General features: G+C 45.0%; 1 protein-coding gene across 1 annotated transcript in view; it reads left to right on the top strand.

Moving 5' to 3' along the window:
- PIK3C2G (phosphatidylinositol-4-phosphate 3-kinase catalytic subunit type 2 gamma) overlaps positions 1-12,722 on the top strand; it is a 1,914,223-nt gene that overhangs the window by 1,859,529 nt on the left and 41,972 nt on the right. The window contains exon 32 of the mRNA XM_086920790.1: positions 4,765-4,890. Coding sequence (XP_086776916.1) covers positions 4,765-4,890 — 126 coding nt within the window. The remainder of the gene's footprint in view (positions 1-4,764; positions 4,891-12,722) is intronic.

The following is a 12,722-nucleotide window of genomic DNA, read 5'->3' as shown; positions in this document are numbered from 1 at the left end:
TTTTAGGTGGCATAGGTCATCCACCTGGGTCATTTTCACGCAGTAGTGACATTCTCTAGGGATTGGCTGCAACCAGCCTTCCTGACCTCCCCCAGCATAAATGAACACTAACCTTCTAGGGTACTGTGTTGGCATCCCTTTTAGGACCAGTGCTTGCAGCTAATGCAGCATGCCTGGAGGTGGTTTTGCTCAGTTAATGGGTGCCCAGCATAGTTTTTGGTGGATTGCTTCTGATTTAAGCCCTCCTTGGATGGCCATTGTTTAGGGCCTGGTGTACCATTTGCGGGGTGTGTTGAGTTCCCCTTAATGATCACTTGCTTGGGTGCTGTGTTCATCAGTAGGTAAGGGGCTTCAGGTGCGGGGGATGCATTACCTATTGCCAGGCAACCTTGTCTGTGCTACATCCTCACTAGGGAAGGTATCAGAGTGGCAACAGAGGCTGATCTTGGTATTCCCAGGGTCCGCATGGCCTGTTGGTCACCTCCATTGCCTTCTGTGCCTTGGGCGGGTCACCGCCTTGCCCTGCAGGACTCAGTGGGCATGCACAAGCCGATGTCCCGGATCTCTTGCTCTTGGTGAACCTTACTGACTAACAATGTCCTCATCCTTTTGCCCGTTTCCACTAATAGATGGTGTGAGAGGCATCCCGACCACTGAGGAAACTCACATAGCTCGGAGAAATATCCCATAAACTGCAGGTTTGCCCCCGCAAAGAGGGTCAGACTGGTCAAGATACCCTGGTTGGCGTCTAGATGGAGTGGGAGTGTGTCACTGGCTGCTGATCTGAGGAGGAAGCTCCAGGGGAGGAGCAGGATATTGTCCCATTTTCAGCTTATTAGATGGGCATGTTCTATTTGGACATTTGGTCTCATCCTAAGAAATTATCTGGGGATGAAGGGAAGTACAACATCGGTTCCTTCACCACTATCTCCAGCTCGAGGAGGTCTGTGAAGGGGATCCATGCCACCATGCCAGAGAACACTTGTAGGGTTGCAGTGATATTTGATAGGGGGGACTGCTACTTCCTGTAGGCATGACCTCGTCGCTCCTGTGTCAAGCAGAAAGTGGTGAGGAGTCCTGTTGATCAACATCATGACCACAGGGTCCTCCTCAGTGCAGCCTGTGGTGCACAATAGTGGGTGGGTGTCTTTGAGCATCCTGTCGGTCCCTTGTGTGACTATCGCTGTACCCTCAACGTCGCAGTCGGATCCTAGGGGTCTGGTATCTTCTTCCTCGCTGTTGCTAGTTAGGTTATTTTTTAGACCTAATATGATGTTCCCAGCCACTTTTTGAGTGTATGTTTTGTGGGCTGAAACAGAGGATGGGGGCTTGAGCGTGGAGAGGTCCTAGCACCAAACTTGAATGTGGCCGAAATTGTCTGGGTTCGCTGATCTGGCAACCTCTTTGTCCTAAATCTAGTTGATTTGCTGCCCGGTGGGAGGCCCTTCAGCCCCTTTGACCATCGGACTGGTGTAACCCGTGCAGGGATGGCAGAGATGGCAGGCATGAGATAGTGCACCTCTGTTCCTATGATGGTGGGGGAGGTATAGACGCAAGTCGGACCACCTTGAAGATAGCCCATAGATGTAACAGGGCCTCTCTTTCAGTTTTTCTCTGTTCTATGTATTTGGTCTGAATCTATGTCCTTGTGTGTTCTATTATGTTTGTGTCGAAGGTTCCCCCTTCTGGCCAGGGAACCGCATACATCTTCGTGTGCGCGTGCGGTTCAAGATAAAATGTACCTAACTTTTTAGCCTACGTGGGGAACCTAGTTTGCATTGGTCTAACGGTAACTCCATGATTGGTTGGGAAGTCTTCTAAGAGCAAGTACACTTATAACGTACAAATAAACTGGACAGGACAATGAGGGTCAATTGCTGTGTGCACTGGCAAGCTATCAAATTGTAATCCTCAACTCAATGATATTACTGTAAACACGCTCAACTTCTTAGTGGTTCAACTTCCCCAACCCACCAGATTTATCTGGCTGGAAGCGTGGAACTCTACAATATTTCGTATTAGAACGTCGTGATATTTGTTTTGGTCATTGATTGGAGGACCTGAGAAAATTTTTTCTGTTAAAGATGATTGCTCTCATTACTGAGGAGCAATGGTAACATGGAATTGACTATGGATTTCTGAATAATTACTGAATAGATTAAAGTGAGGACATGATAAAGCTGAGCAACAGACTTGGTCATTAAAAAAGGATTCTTTGGAGTAGTGAAGGAATTTTGGGGTTGGAAAGATATTGACCACCAACTGAGATAGTTTCCACACTGGGGACTCAGTGTTTACAACACCAAATAAATATTCTAGGACAAATACTATACTGTGGACGTGAATAAGTAGGAGCCCTGATGATGTCCCAGATGGGGACAAAACGTGTTGGCTGTTGTTTGTATTTAATTTGTGAAGTTGACTGACATTGATTAATGATCTGAATAAAGAAAATGAACCACACATCACTCGACTGGAGGGTTTTCTCTGGGACTTTTTTCTTATACGAGTGTGAAATATGAGATAAATAGGTTGTTTCAAACACTATAAACGCTCCTTCTGTGTTTGGTGTACACTTATAAAGAAACCGGTCTTTTAAAATAAGCTTAAATGCTACTCTGATAGCGAGGAAAATATATACAAGGGATTAAACTGGCAATAATTACTTTTACTATGAGTTCAGCTTAGGGCAACAATACATCAAACAAACTTAGTACTTAAACCCACACATATGGGGCACAGCAGCCTTTAAGACAGTGCAATGGTTAAATTCAAAACACTGAATTTTTTAGCAGCGGAATAGTAGATATGGAACAACAGTTTGCGGGAATGGTAACTTCTTCATATGTACATTACGTCATTAACAATACACAACGTTCAACATAAAACACAGTTAAAATGATTTACCAGCACCACAACATCAAGAATATCCAGAAAATTATGAATTTAACATCTGAATACTGCAATGACCAGAGAGAGAAAAGGAAAGTTAAGATGAGAGAGAGAAAGAAAAGGAAAGAGAGAGTGTAAAAATTGACAGAACAAATGGTGACTGTAAAAAAAAAAACATTAGCTAGTTCCTAGTGCATGCTGCCTGATGAAGAGGGGAGGCTCTGTACCATACATGGAACTAAGTGATAGTCTGTCAATATTAGCTCCGGGACAAACATAGCAGTACCTTACGTAGAGAAGAAGGAACAACTCGACAACTGCTGTCCCTCTTAGGCCAAGAACAACCTACACCTCACTCGCCAAAAAGACCACATTTTTCCCTAACGTCCAGATTTCACCCTATATCACACCCAGGGTTCATGTGTACTGGCCATGTCAAGTCCAGTTTTCCAAGGGCAATAGCAGCTCTCTTTCAGAAACTATCAGTGTTAACCTCACAGCTGCTATTACACATTCCTCCCCAGTGCTGCGCTGTCCATTAGAACTAGTGCTGAATGGACGTTCAATGGTCGTGCGCAGCACTGGGGAGGTAGTGCTGCCGTCGGCCAATGCACCGAGGCAGCACTTAAGGGGTTAAGATACCAATTGCACTAAGAAACTTCCTGTAGATGAAAAAATATCACACCTCTGCCTACTTTCTGTGTCTTGCCCAGCAGTGCAGGCAGCCCCTGTATCACACCCAGAGACAAGAGTGCTCTCTGTGTCTGTGTCGTGCCCAGTGGTCTAAGCGACAAACAATCCTAACCTTTCCTGGTTTGCCATTTGCCTAATGCTATGAAGAATTATCAGATGTGGTCTCCTACCCACTGACGACAGCTTCAGGACAGACCTCCTCCCCATACATTCAGAAAAACTTTTAATCAATGGCAACATCTGCTCACCAATCATGTTTAGCAGATGTGAATCCTTAAGGGTGGAGTCCTTTTCCTTCGGCTGAAGTCGGGCTCGAAGAACCAATCTCTCCTGGCTGGCTCGTCAAAATGTTGCTCAAATATTAATTTACCTTTAAAAAAAATGAAAGACAAGAGGTGCTTGGAAAAACAGGAACAGTTGTTTAATAAACAGAATGGCCGAGAGATCAGGAAACAGAGTCAGGGTCTAAAGACTGTCTCAAAGCACATTAGTTTTAGCCGTCATTTTATACTTTACATGAAGTACTATCAAACAATTTATGCATACCTTTGGCAACAGAATTTTGGGCCTAGTCACAGGGCCATAAATTGAGGGTTTAATAAGAAGCACAGGTGGGCCTTGTTCTCGTGTGAATATACTGCAGGTCTAGTGGGTTCATGTCCAGATGCCCAGTATGAAAAATTTGATCACTGACTGTAATGTGCATGTGGTGCTCTCATTGGCTGTGTGTTTCTAACTTAGTGTGGTATCTAATTTTATGGTGTTTTTGTAAATGCGCGCCCCTCCGGTCAAACGTAATTTATTAGTGCCAGTCTCCAGAGACAAGGTGTTTGCACATTCTGTTTTGTGCCCCCCACCTGTGATTTGTCAATCAGTTGCATCAGTCCTTGGTCGCAGGGCCTGCCCAACCATGTATTTCTGATTTGGTTTTGAGGAGGAGGTTACAATGGGTAAATTAAACAACGGAGATGCAAATTCGTTTTTATACATACATATATCATGGTGTTTATCGTATTGTCCAATGTTAACAGTTTATCAATGCACAATACATAGGGATTGTTTACATTTATTTTGAAAGTGTCAATTGATTGTTCTGAGTCTTTGCCTCATTTGACTAGGTAGCCTTATCTCTTGTACAATTTCCAAACGCAAGTAAATTTGAAATGCTTGTCTTTTTAGCATATGCCAGATCGCTCTGCACCAAGCGCACATGTTGAAGTTTACCTTTTACCAGATCCAGATGAAGTGAGCAGAAGAAAAACGAAAGCAAAAACAAAAAACAGCAACCCAACTTTCAATGAAATTGTAAGTATGCCATTGTTCGCCAGCTGTTATTTATCCTACTTTTTCTATCAAACTGAAAACAACAACGGTGTGAAGTCGACACAAGTCGTATTTTTGAAGTAAAAGAGGTACTCAAATGTTCATAGAAGAATCTGTACATTCTACCATTTCTGGGATGTCACAAAAGTAGCTTTTTATTTTAGAGTGCAAGAGCTCTTGTGCTGCAGTGAGACATCCATGGTAATTATTAATTTTCCACTTCACTTTCCATTACAAAATGTTCATATATTTCTTGGATCTCGTATTTCTAACTATCACGTTTAAAAGTAATGAAATTATATTGTAGGGTATAAACATGTTTATATAAACCTAGATTGTTTTTCACTCAAAGAAAAGTGCTTTGAGACATGTGGTTTGTTCGGTTTGAAGACAACTCCAATGGCTATTAGGAATGCAGATTTTCATGTGTGCACCAAAATGAAGTGTTGTACTTTTCAGAGTTTTTGCGATTTACAGATTGAAGAAACCATCAGGTACATGCATCAAGGTAGACTTTTGCGATTCCTTAATTGCGATTATTAACCCATTCGCTGCTAGGCCTTTTCCCCCCCTGTGCTAAGCCTTTTTTTGGCTATTTGGGGTAGTGTGCGCTTAGGCCCCTGTAACTTTTTGACCACATAAGGTATCCCTGTCAAATTTGCGTCCTTTTCTTCCAACATCATGGGGATTCTAAAGGTACCCGGGGTTTGTGTATTCCCCTAGAGGGGTCCCAGAAATGAGCCAAAATACAGCAATATTTTGTTTTTAGATGAAAAATGGGAATAACGGGCTGCAATGAAAGCGTCTAGGTTTTTCACTGCAAATGGTATAAAAAAGGGTTTGTGGGGCTGAAATCCCCCTTTTGCCATCTTTTAGGGAATGACATACGTTTGTCAGAAAACCAACATTTTTTACACAGTTTTGGCCTTTTTCTGGGATTAAGCCTATTTTTGCTATTTTTGGGTTTTAAACCTCCTTCCAGATAATGGTAGAAATGGGTATGAAAGCAATAATGGATCCTGGAAAGCTATACATTTTAAAGAAGTAGACAGAATTCTAAATTCAGCAAGGGGTCATTTGTGTAGATCCATCAAGGTTTCTTTATAGAAACTAACAGGTAAATATAGGAATAATTGAAGATCAGTTGTGAAAAACAGGCTTTTGTGTCAATTTTTTCACCTCTAACTTCTTCTAATTAAGATAGCTCTTTGAAAGCAATATACCGTTACATCCACTGGATCAGCCTGGTTGTGGGGATATATAGGACTTGTAGGTTCACAAAGAACCCGACGAACCTAGAGTCAAAAACTGAGCAGCAATTTGCAATGGCTTTTTATTATGTACTGGGTATAAAGCAATTATTGGGTGAAAATGTATACATGGAAAAATCGGTATGAAAGACACCTATGTATTTCTGAAATGAGAACAAAATATAGAGTTTAGAAACAGTACATATTTGCACATTTTCGAAATTGGGAACACTCATACGAGCATGAGAATTATCAGTCATTTTTCAAAATGACTTCTTTTTTAAAACTAAACACCCAGGGAAACTCAGGATGGGGTGACTTGACTACCTCTCACCAGGTTCTGTTACCCAATATCCCTTGCAAACATAAATATTTGTAAAAAAAAACACACATTTTCCCCACATTTCTGTGGTGGAAAGTTCTGGAATCTGGAATCTGCGTGGATCCACAATTTTCCGCCCACCCCGCGTTCCCCAAATTCTTCTGAGAAAAATTATACCTCACTTGGGTGGGTCCGCATACTACCCGTGACATTAAACGGCGCAAAACACAACGTGGGCACACCTTGTCATTGAGAGCCTTGAGTCGAGGATGATTCCCAGGTTGCGTGCGTATTCATGGGTGTCGGGGCTGCCCCCAGTGCCGTTGGCCACCAGGAGTTGCCCCAGGCTAACAGGTTGGAGCCGAGGATGAGGACCTCTGTCTTGTCTGAGTTCAGCTTCAGACGGCTGATCTTCATCCAGTCGGTGATGGCCTTCATTCCTTCGTGGAGGTTGGCTTTGGCGGTGATAGGGTCCATGGTGAGGGAGAGGATCAGTTGAGTGTCGTCGGTGTAGGAGATTATGTTGAGGTCCTGCTGTGGCGTGACGTGTGCGAGCGGAGCCATTGTGACGGGGCGGGACACTCCTGTGTAGAACATGGTAACACCCAAGACTGGTGGTCAGCTGTTCCCTTGACATCCCTTTCTGTTCACTTTCAACAGCCTAACTCCCCTGACCCAGAGGAGTGGCTACTATCAGACACCGAACACCGTTGGAATTACGAGGACGAAATAGAACAAGGCGCCTTTAAGTCCACCTTTCAGGAAGACATAGCTCCGCCCATCTGGAACGTCACGGAGCCAAAAGGGGGAGGATCCCGGAAGACGACGGACGGTGTTTCCCCGGAGGAAGAAGGTGTTACGGAGTGGAGAGGAAGAGCGGAGTCGAAGAGTCGCGGAGAAGAAGAAGAGGAAGCCCCGACAAGCCCAGCTTTGTACATCAAGCCAGGAGACCAACGTCTCTGCGAATCATCCCGACATGCTCCCGCGGGAGGAACGTGGCTAACAAAGGTACGGGGCAGAGTTGCGGGTTGGGTGGGACGGAGTGGCCTGCCTACCGACTGAAAGCCTGTGTAAATACATGTACAGTCTCCCAGTACCTTTTCCCTCATGAGCACTATCGGCACTGTACTGTCGCGTTCTGATCTAGGACTCTGATCAACCCTATGACCTTATGACCCTATACGGCTATAATCCCTTTGTACCCCTATATTGGCATAACCGATCAAATGCAATATTCAGAAACTCGTTTCCGGCCTCACACGATCAGAGCCACATTTCAGAATCTCTTTCTCTGAAACTTCCTTTGCAGCTCATTAGTGCAAATGACACAGCAGAAGCCACTATCTAAGATTCCTAGATTAACACTCCGAGTTCTTCAACAAGATAATAACTCAGCAACCTGGGAAAGCCCCGCTTGCTATGTTTTGATTAGTAATAGAACTCTAATGAGCACTGAGAGACGATCACTTCCTAGTGACATCTTTATTGACGTCTTATGTCCAAAAACTTACGTCAAACAAGGCACCTTTCATGTATAAATATTACCAACGTTGCCTTAAGCAAACACTACCTCGCTGATACTGATGCTAGCTGCCTCATAGACATCGCTGCCGTTATCGCTAGTGATGCTATCGCTGCGAACGAGCGAACGATGTTGTGGTGAACAGAGGAGCTGAACAGCCGTCCCTTGCAGAGCCCAGCAGATGCAACCAGCCCACGGACGCTGCCCCTCCTCCTCCTCCTCCTCGACGCGCTGAGAGAGACGCTGTCTTTTCTCCTGCCGAGAAAATCCAGCTCCGGCGTTTCCAGCCTACTCTTGCGAGTGACTGGGACATCGAGTCCTGAAGGAGATACAAGCCCTCCAACATTCTATTCCAGAGGTATGATGTTGACTAAACCCTTAGAGAGAATTCTTGAAGCAAACCTTGGCAAAACCAACTTAACTAAAACTGCTACTTACTTACTCCCTCCCAAGTATTAGGCTTAGGTCAGGTACACTGGGGTAGGCGTAGTTAGAAGCACCAGTTGAGTACGTTAGTCAAATGTATATATGAATGTATATATGTTTTATTCATTTTAACCATTGTATGGCTAAGAAACCATATCAATGCTTTTACAGTATTATTTCGCAATCCTCATTTTACTGTACGCACTTTTTATAATAACTAGTCTTGCAATTGTGGCAATTCATTTCTCTTGTATGAGAAGAAAGACTGTTCAATAAATAATACCTTTTATTGAAAACGCCCGTCTCTCTATTCTCTACATATTGTGAAAGTAATCTGCACAACAACTGACTGAGTAAAATAACTGTCTATTGTTTCACACGACTCTAGAGATTGACTCTTATCTGAGGAGCAAAGTTGTCATGTTGCACGGTTGTTGGAAAACTGAATCCCTTCTTGCCTGTACCAAGGAAGCTGATCACTTCCTATTCAGTCAAGAAAGTTTCCAGTGACCTCTGAGCTAGTTGGTAACAAACCCAATTAAGTTTAGCATAGTCAGTGGAGACCTGGAAGATCCGCACTTCTACGTCGATACTACTGTTTATGTTTTTCCAATGCGCAGGGCCTATTGGGAAAATAGGAACTACACTACATGGCGCCCAACGTTTGGTAAGGCGATAAACTAACGCAAGACGTTAAAGTAACTCAGTCGTGCATTTTTCACACAGACCCCTTTCTCCCGTAAATACTCCAATAGACGTCTGGAGTGGGTGAAAGGTTAAAATCCGCCCAACCTTAGTAGGAAGAGATTCCTATGTAAAGCTCTGGTTATTCAACGTTGAAGGATACAGTGTTCCAAAATATTGTGCACCTAATCTTTGTCTCCTTGGAGACCTGCTCTGCAAAACCTGCATTTATAAAATGTCAGTAGAAAACAATGGAACTGATGCTGCAGTAGATGCGACTCAGCAGGGTCCTGACGGGACTACTGAACCGGGTGCAATAATCATCCCGGCACATTTAAGAAAATCTATAACGTCAAAACTTATAGAAAATGGACTGACTACACAGGGTGGCACAGTCGTCTTCGTGATAGAGGCACACGAATATCGGCAGACAGAGGTATTCTATTCTTGGCAACACACGAATTCCACTATTACAAAATAGGGGATCCACCGGAAGACTACGCTCCTTTAAATCCCATTACAATACCAAGAGGAGATTTAAATCCCATTACAATACCAAGAGCATTTGCTCTGGTTTAAAGGCGCCCTAAAACACATTGATCATATAACCAGGCTCGGTCCACTAGGTAGACCAGGAGCAATGTGGCCGGTTCTAGCCTGCTACACACCACATCCGGACATTGCAAAAATGTCTAGAGAAGAGCTGTTAGCACAGCTAAAAACACTATTTAAAATACATAGTCAGTTAGTCCAATATGTAATGCGGACTGCAACAGTCCAACCAAATGTTAATGTTCCACAGCTGACCCCTCATCAGGGGAACACAAGTAAAATTACACCACAGAACATACAATCATGTCTTGGTAAAACACCCGTAAAACGGGAACAAATTCCTTTCTGGTTAGCGCAGAAAATTACTCAAATAGAGGCAGTATTTCCGAATACTACCCCTATTGAGAAACACAGGATCTTGACCATCTGCCTTACTATGGGGGTCGCACCACACGTGGAGGACTGTGACACTTGGGGTACAGTCTTTGCTTCAATTTACACAAAAAACATGGTGTTCTGTCTATGGCGGTAATACCAGATGTGCTAAAACAGATTCAGAATGAATACGGTCCAGAACCCGCTTTAACTCTTGGTATGAAATTACTGAAAGACTTCAAGCAGGTCTCAGCTATATTACTAGCCAATATAAAAGGAGAAGCAGCATCTGTGGCGATCCGCCAGAAGTTGAAGGAAACAGATATAACAGATCAACCAATTGAGCTTGCCAGAATCATAGAAAAATGCTATGAAGAACTAGGTAGAGACAGCTTGGGTGGAAAACCAGTAAAACCCAACTACTCGAAAATCCTGAAAAATTATTTATTAAAAATAATTCAAACACTCCTAAAAAGAGCTGGGATGGAAATAAACAATCCACTCACAAGGAAAAAGTTTTCCAGTCCAGAGGAAGGTCTCCTCGACGGAGGGAAAGAACTCGAGAACACCAGTCTCCCCAGAGGGAGCCCTCTGAGAAAAGTTATAACCTTAGAAATAGGGATAATCTGAAAAACCTGATAGATATCAAAGTATTGATACACGTCCCTCTCGATCTTTTTCGCAGAAATCGGAAAGAAGAGGACGGTCAGACCCAGGAGAGTACACTAAGTCCAAAGACAAGGAACCTGCTCAAAGTAAAAAGTTACAATTTCCAAAAAAGAAGGTAGCCAGTATTAGAGTAATCGAACATGCCGAGAATACTGAGGACACAGTTGAAAAACGGGGAGTGGGAACAGACAATGCTGGAGACAGTGGACACGAATGAATACATTCAGGTTGAAAATGCCGACACCAGAGTTAGCGAGCCCCATAAGATATACGAAATAACACTGCGTATAGAGGGTGATAAGACTAGGAAAATAAAGGGTCTATTTTTGGATAAACTCTCAAAAGGCTATGATATTCTGTTAGCTGAAAAAGATTGGCCCCCAGAGTTTGTCAGGGAGTGCCCTCGTGGCAAAGAAATGATTATGCCTGCCTTCTCGAATCATATTCCGATTCACAAAAAATATACTTATGCAAGGAAATGGGCAGTGGCCCAGGCACCAGCATTATATAAAAATCATGTAGGATGGGAATGAGGACTCTCCTCCTCACAAAATCCAGTTAAAAAATCAACCAACTGCACAAAGGCAGTATCTCATTAAGCAAGAAGCTAAACAACAAGTCAGGGAGATTTTAGATCAACTTGAATATCAGGGGGTGATTGAAACATGCACCTCTCAAATGAACAATCCTTTGTTTCCAGTCTCCAAACCAGACAATTCATATCGTCTAGTTTTGGACTACAGACACCTTAATGCAAGGAACTCTTCAACATCGTGAAAGAGCTCTCCAACCCCAACGCCGGAAACAACGACATCACCCCATCGCAAGACCTCTGCAACTCCCTCGCCTCCTACTTCCACAACAAGATCGCGGACATACACAACAGCTTCAGCACTCAACCGACCCACGCCACGACCACAGCAACGCCGCCCACCACCACCCTCCAAGCCTGGACTCCGATCAGCACAGAAGACACCGTCCGCATGATGAACTCCGTCCACTCCGGATCTCCGACCGACCCCTGTCCTCACCACGTCTTCAACAAAGCCGACGCTATCATCGCACCCCACCTGCGGGACATTATCAACACCTCCTTCGACACCGCCACCTTCCCTGAGAGCTGGAAGCACGCCGAACTCAGCGCTCTACTCAAGAAACCCACAGCAGACCCCACCGAACTCAAGAATTACCGCCCCATCTCGCTACTCCCGTTTCCAGCCAAAGTCATCGAGAAGACCGTCAACAAACAGCTGGCCGCCTTCCTCGAGACGAACGGATCCCTCAACCCCTCACAGTCCGGCTTCTGAGCCAACCACAGCACCGAGACCGCCCTCATCGCCGCCACCGACGACATCCGAGCCCTGATGGACAATGGAGAAACAGCGGCCCTCATCCTCCTAGACCTCTCCGCAGCTTTCGACACGGTCTGCCACCGCACCCTAGTGCAGCGCCTCAGCAACGTCGGAATCCAGGAGAAGGCACTGGAATGGATCGTCTCCTTCCTCGACGGAAGAACGCAGAGAGTCCGCCTACCACCGTACAAGTCAGAGGCCACCGAAGTCATCTGCGGCGTCCCTCAAGGATCATCTCTGAGCCCTACCCTCTTCAACGTCTACATGAGCCCCCTCGCGGCCATCGCACGCCAACACAACCTCAACATAATCTCCTACGCCGACGACACCCAGCTGATCCTCTCCCTGACCAACGACCCCGCCGCCGCCAGAGCCAACCTGCACGAAGGGATGAAAGAGGTAGCCGAGTGGATGACGACCAGCCGCCTGAAACTGAACTCAGACAAGACGGAGGTCCTCATCCTGGGCTCCTCGCCCTCCGCCTGGGACGACTCCTGGTGGCCCCCCACCCTGGGCACCGCACCCAAACCGACGAACCACGCACGCAACCTGGGATTCATCCTGGACTCCTCCCTCTCCATGACCAGGCAAGTCAACGCCGTCTCCTCGTCGTGCTTCAACATCCTGCGCATGCTTCGGAAGATCTTCTGGTGGATCCCCAC

This window comes from Lissotriton vulgaris, chromosome 1_1 (assembly GCF_964263255.1).
Source record: "Lissotriton vulgaris chromosome 1_1, aLisVul1.2, whole genome shotgun sequence".
In the NCBI taxonomy this organism is placed as follows: domain Eukaryota; kingdom Metazoa; phylum Chordata; class Amphibia; order Caudata; family Salamandridae; genus Lissotriton; species Lissotriton vulgaris.
The sequence above is the reverse complement of the archived record's forward strand: the minus strand, read 5'-3'. Positions and strand labels throughout refer to the sequence as shown.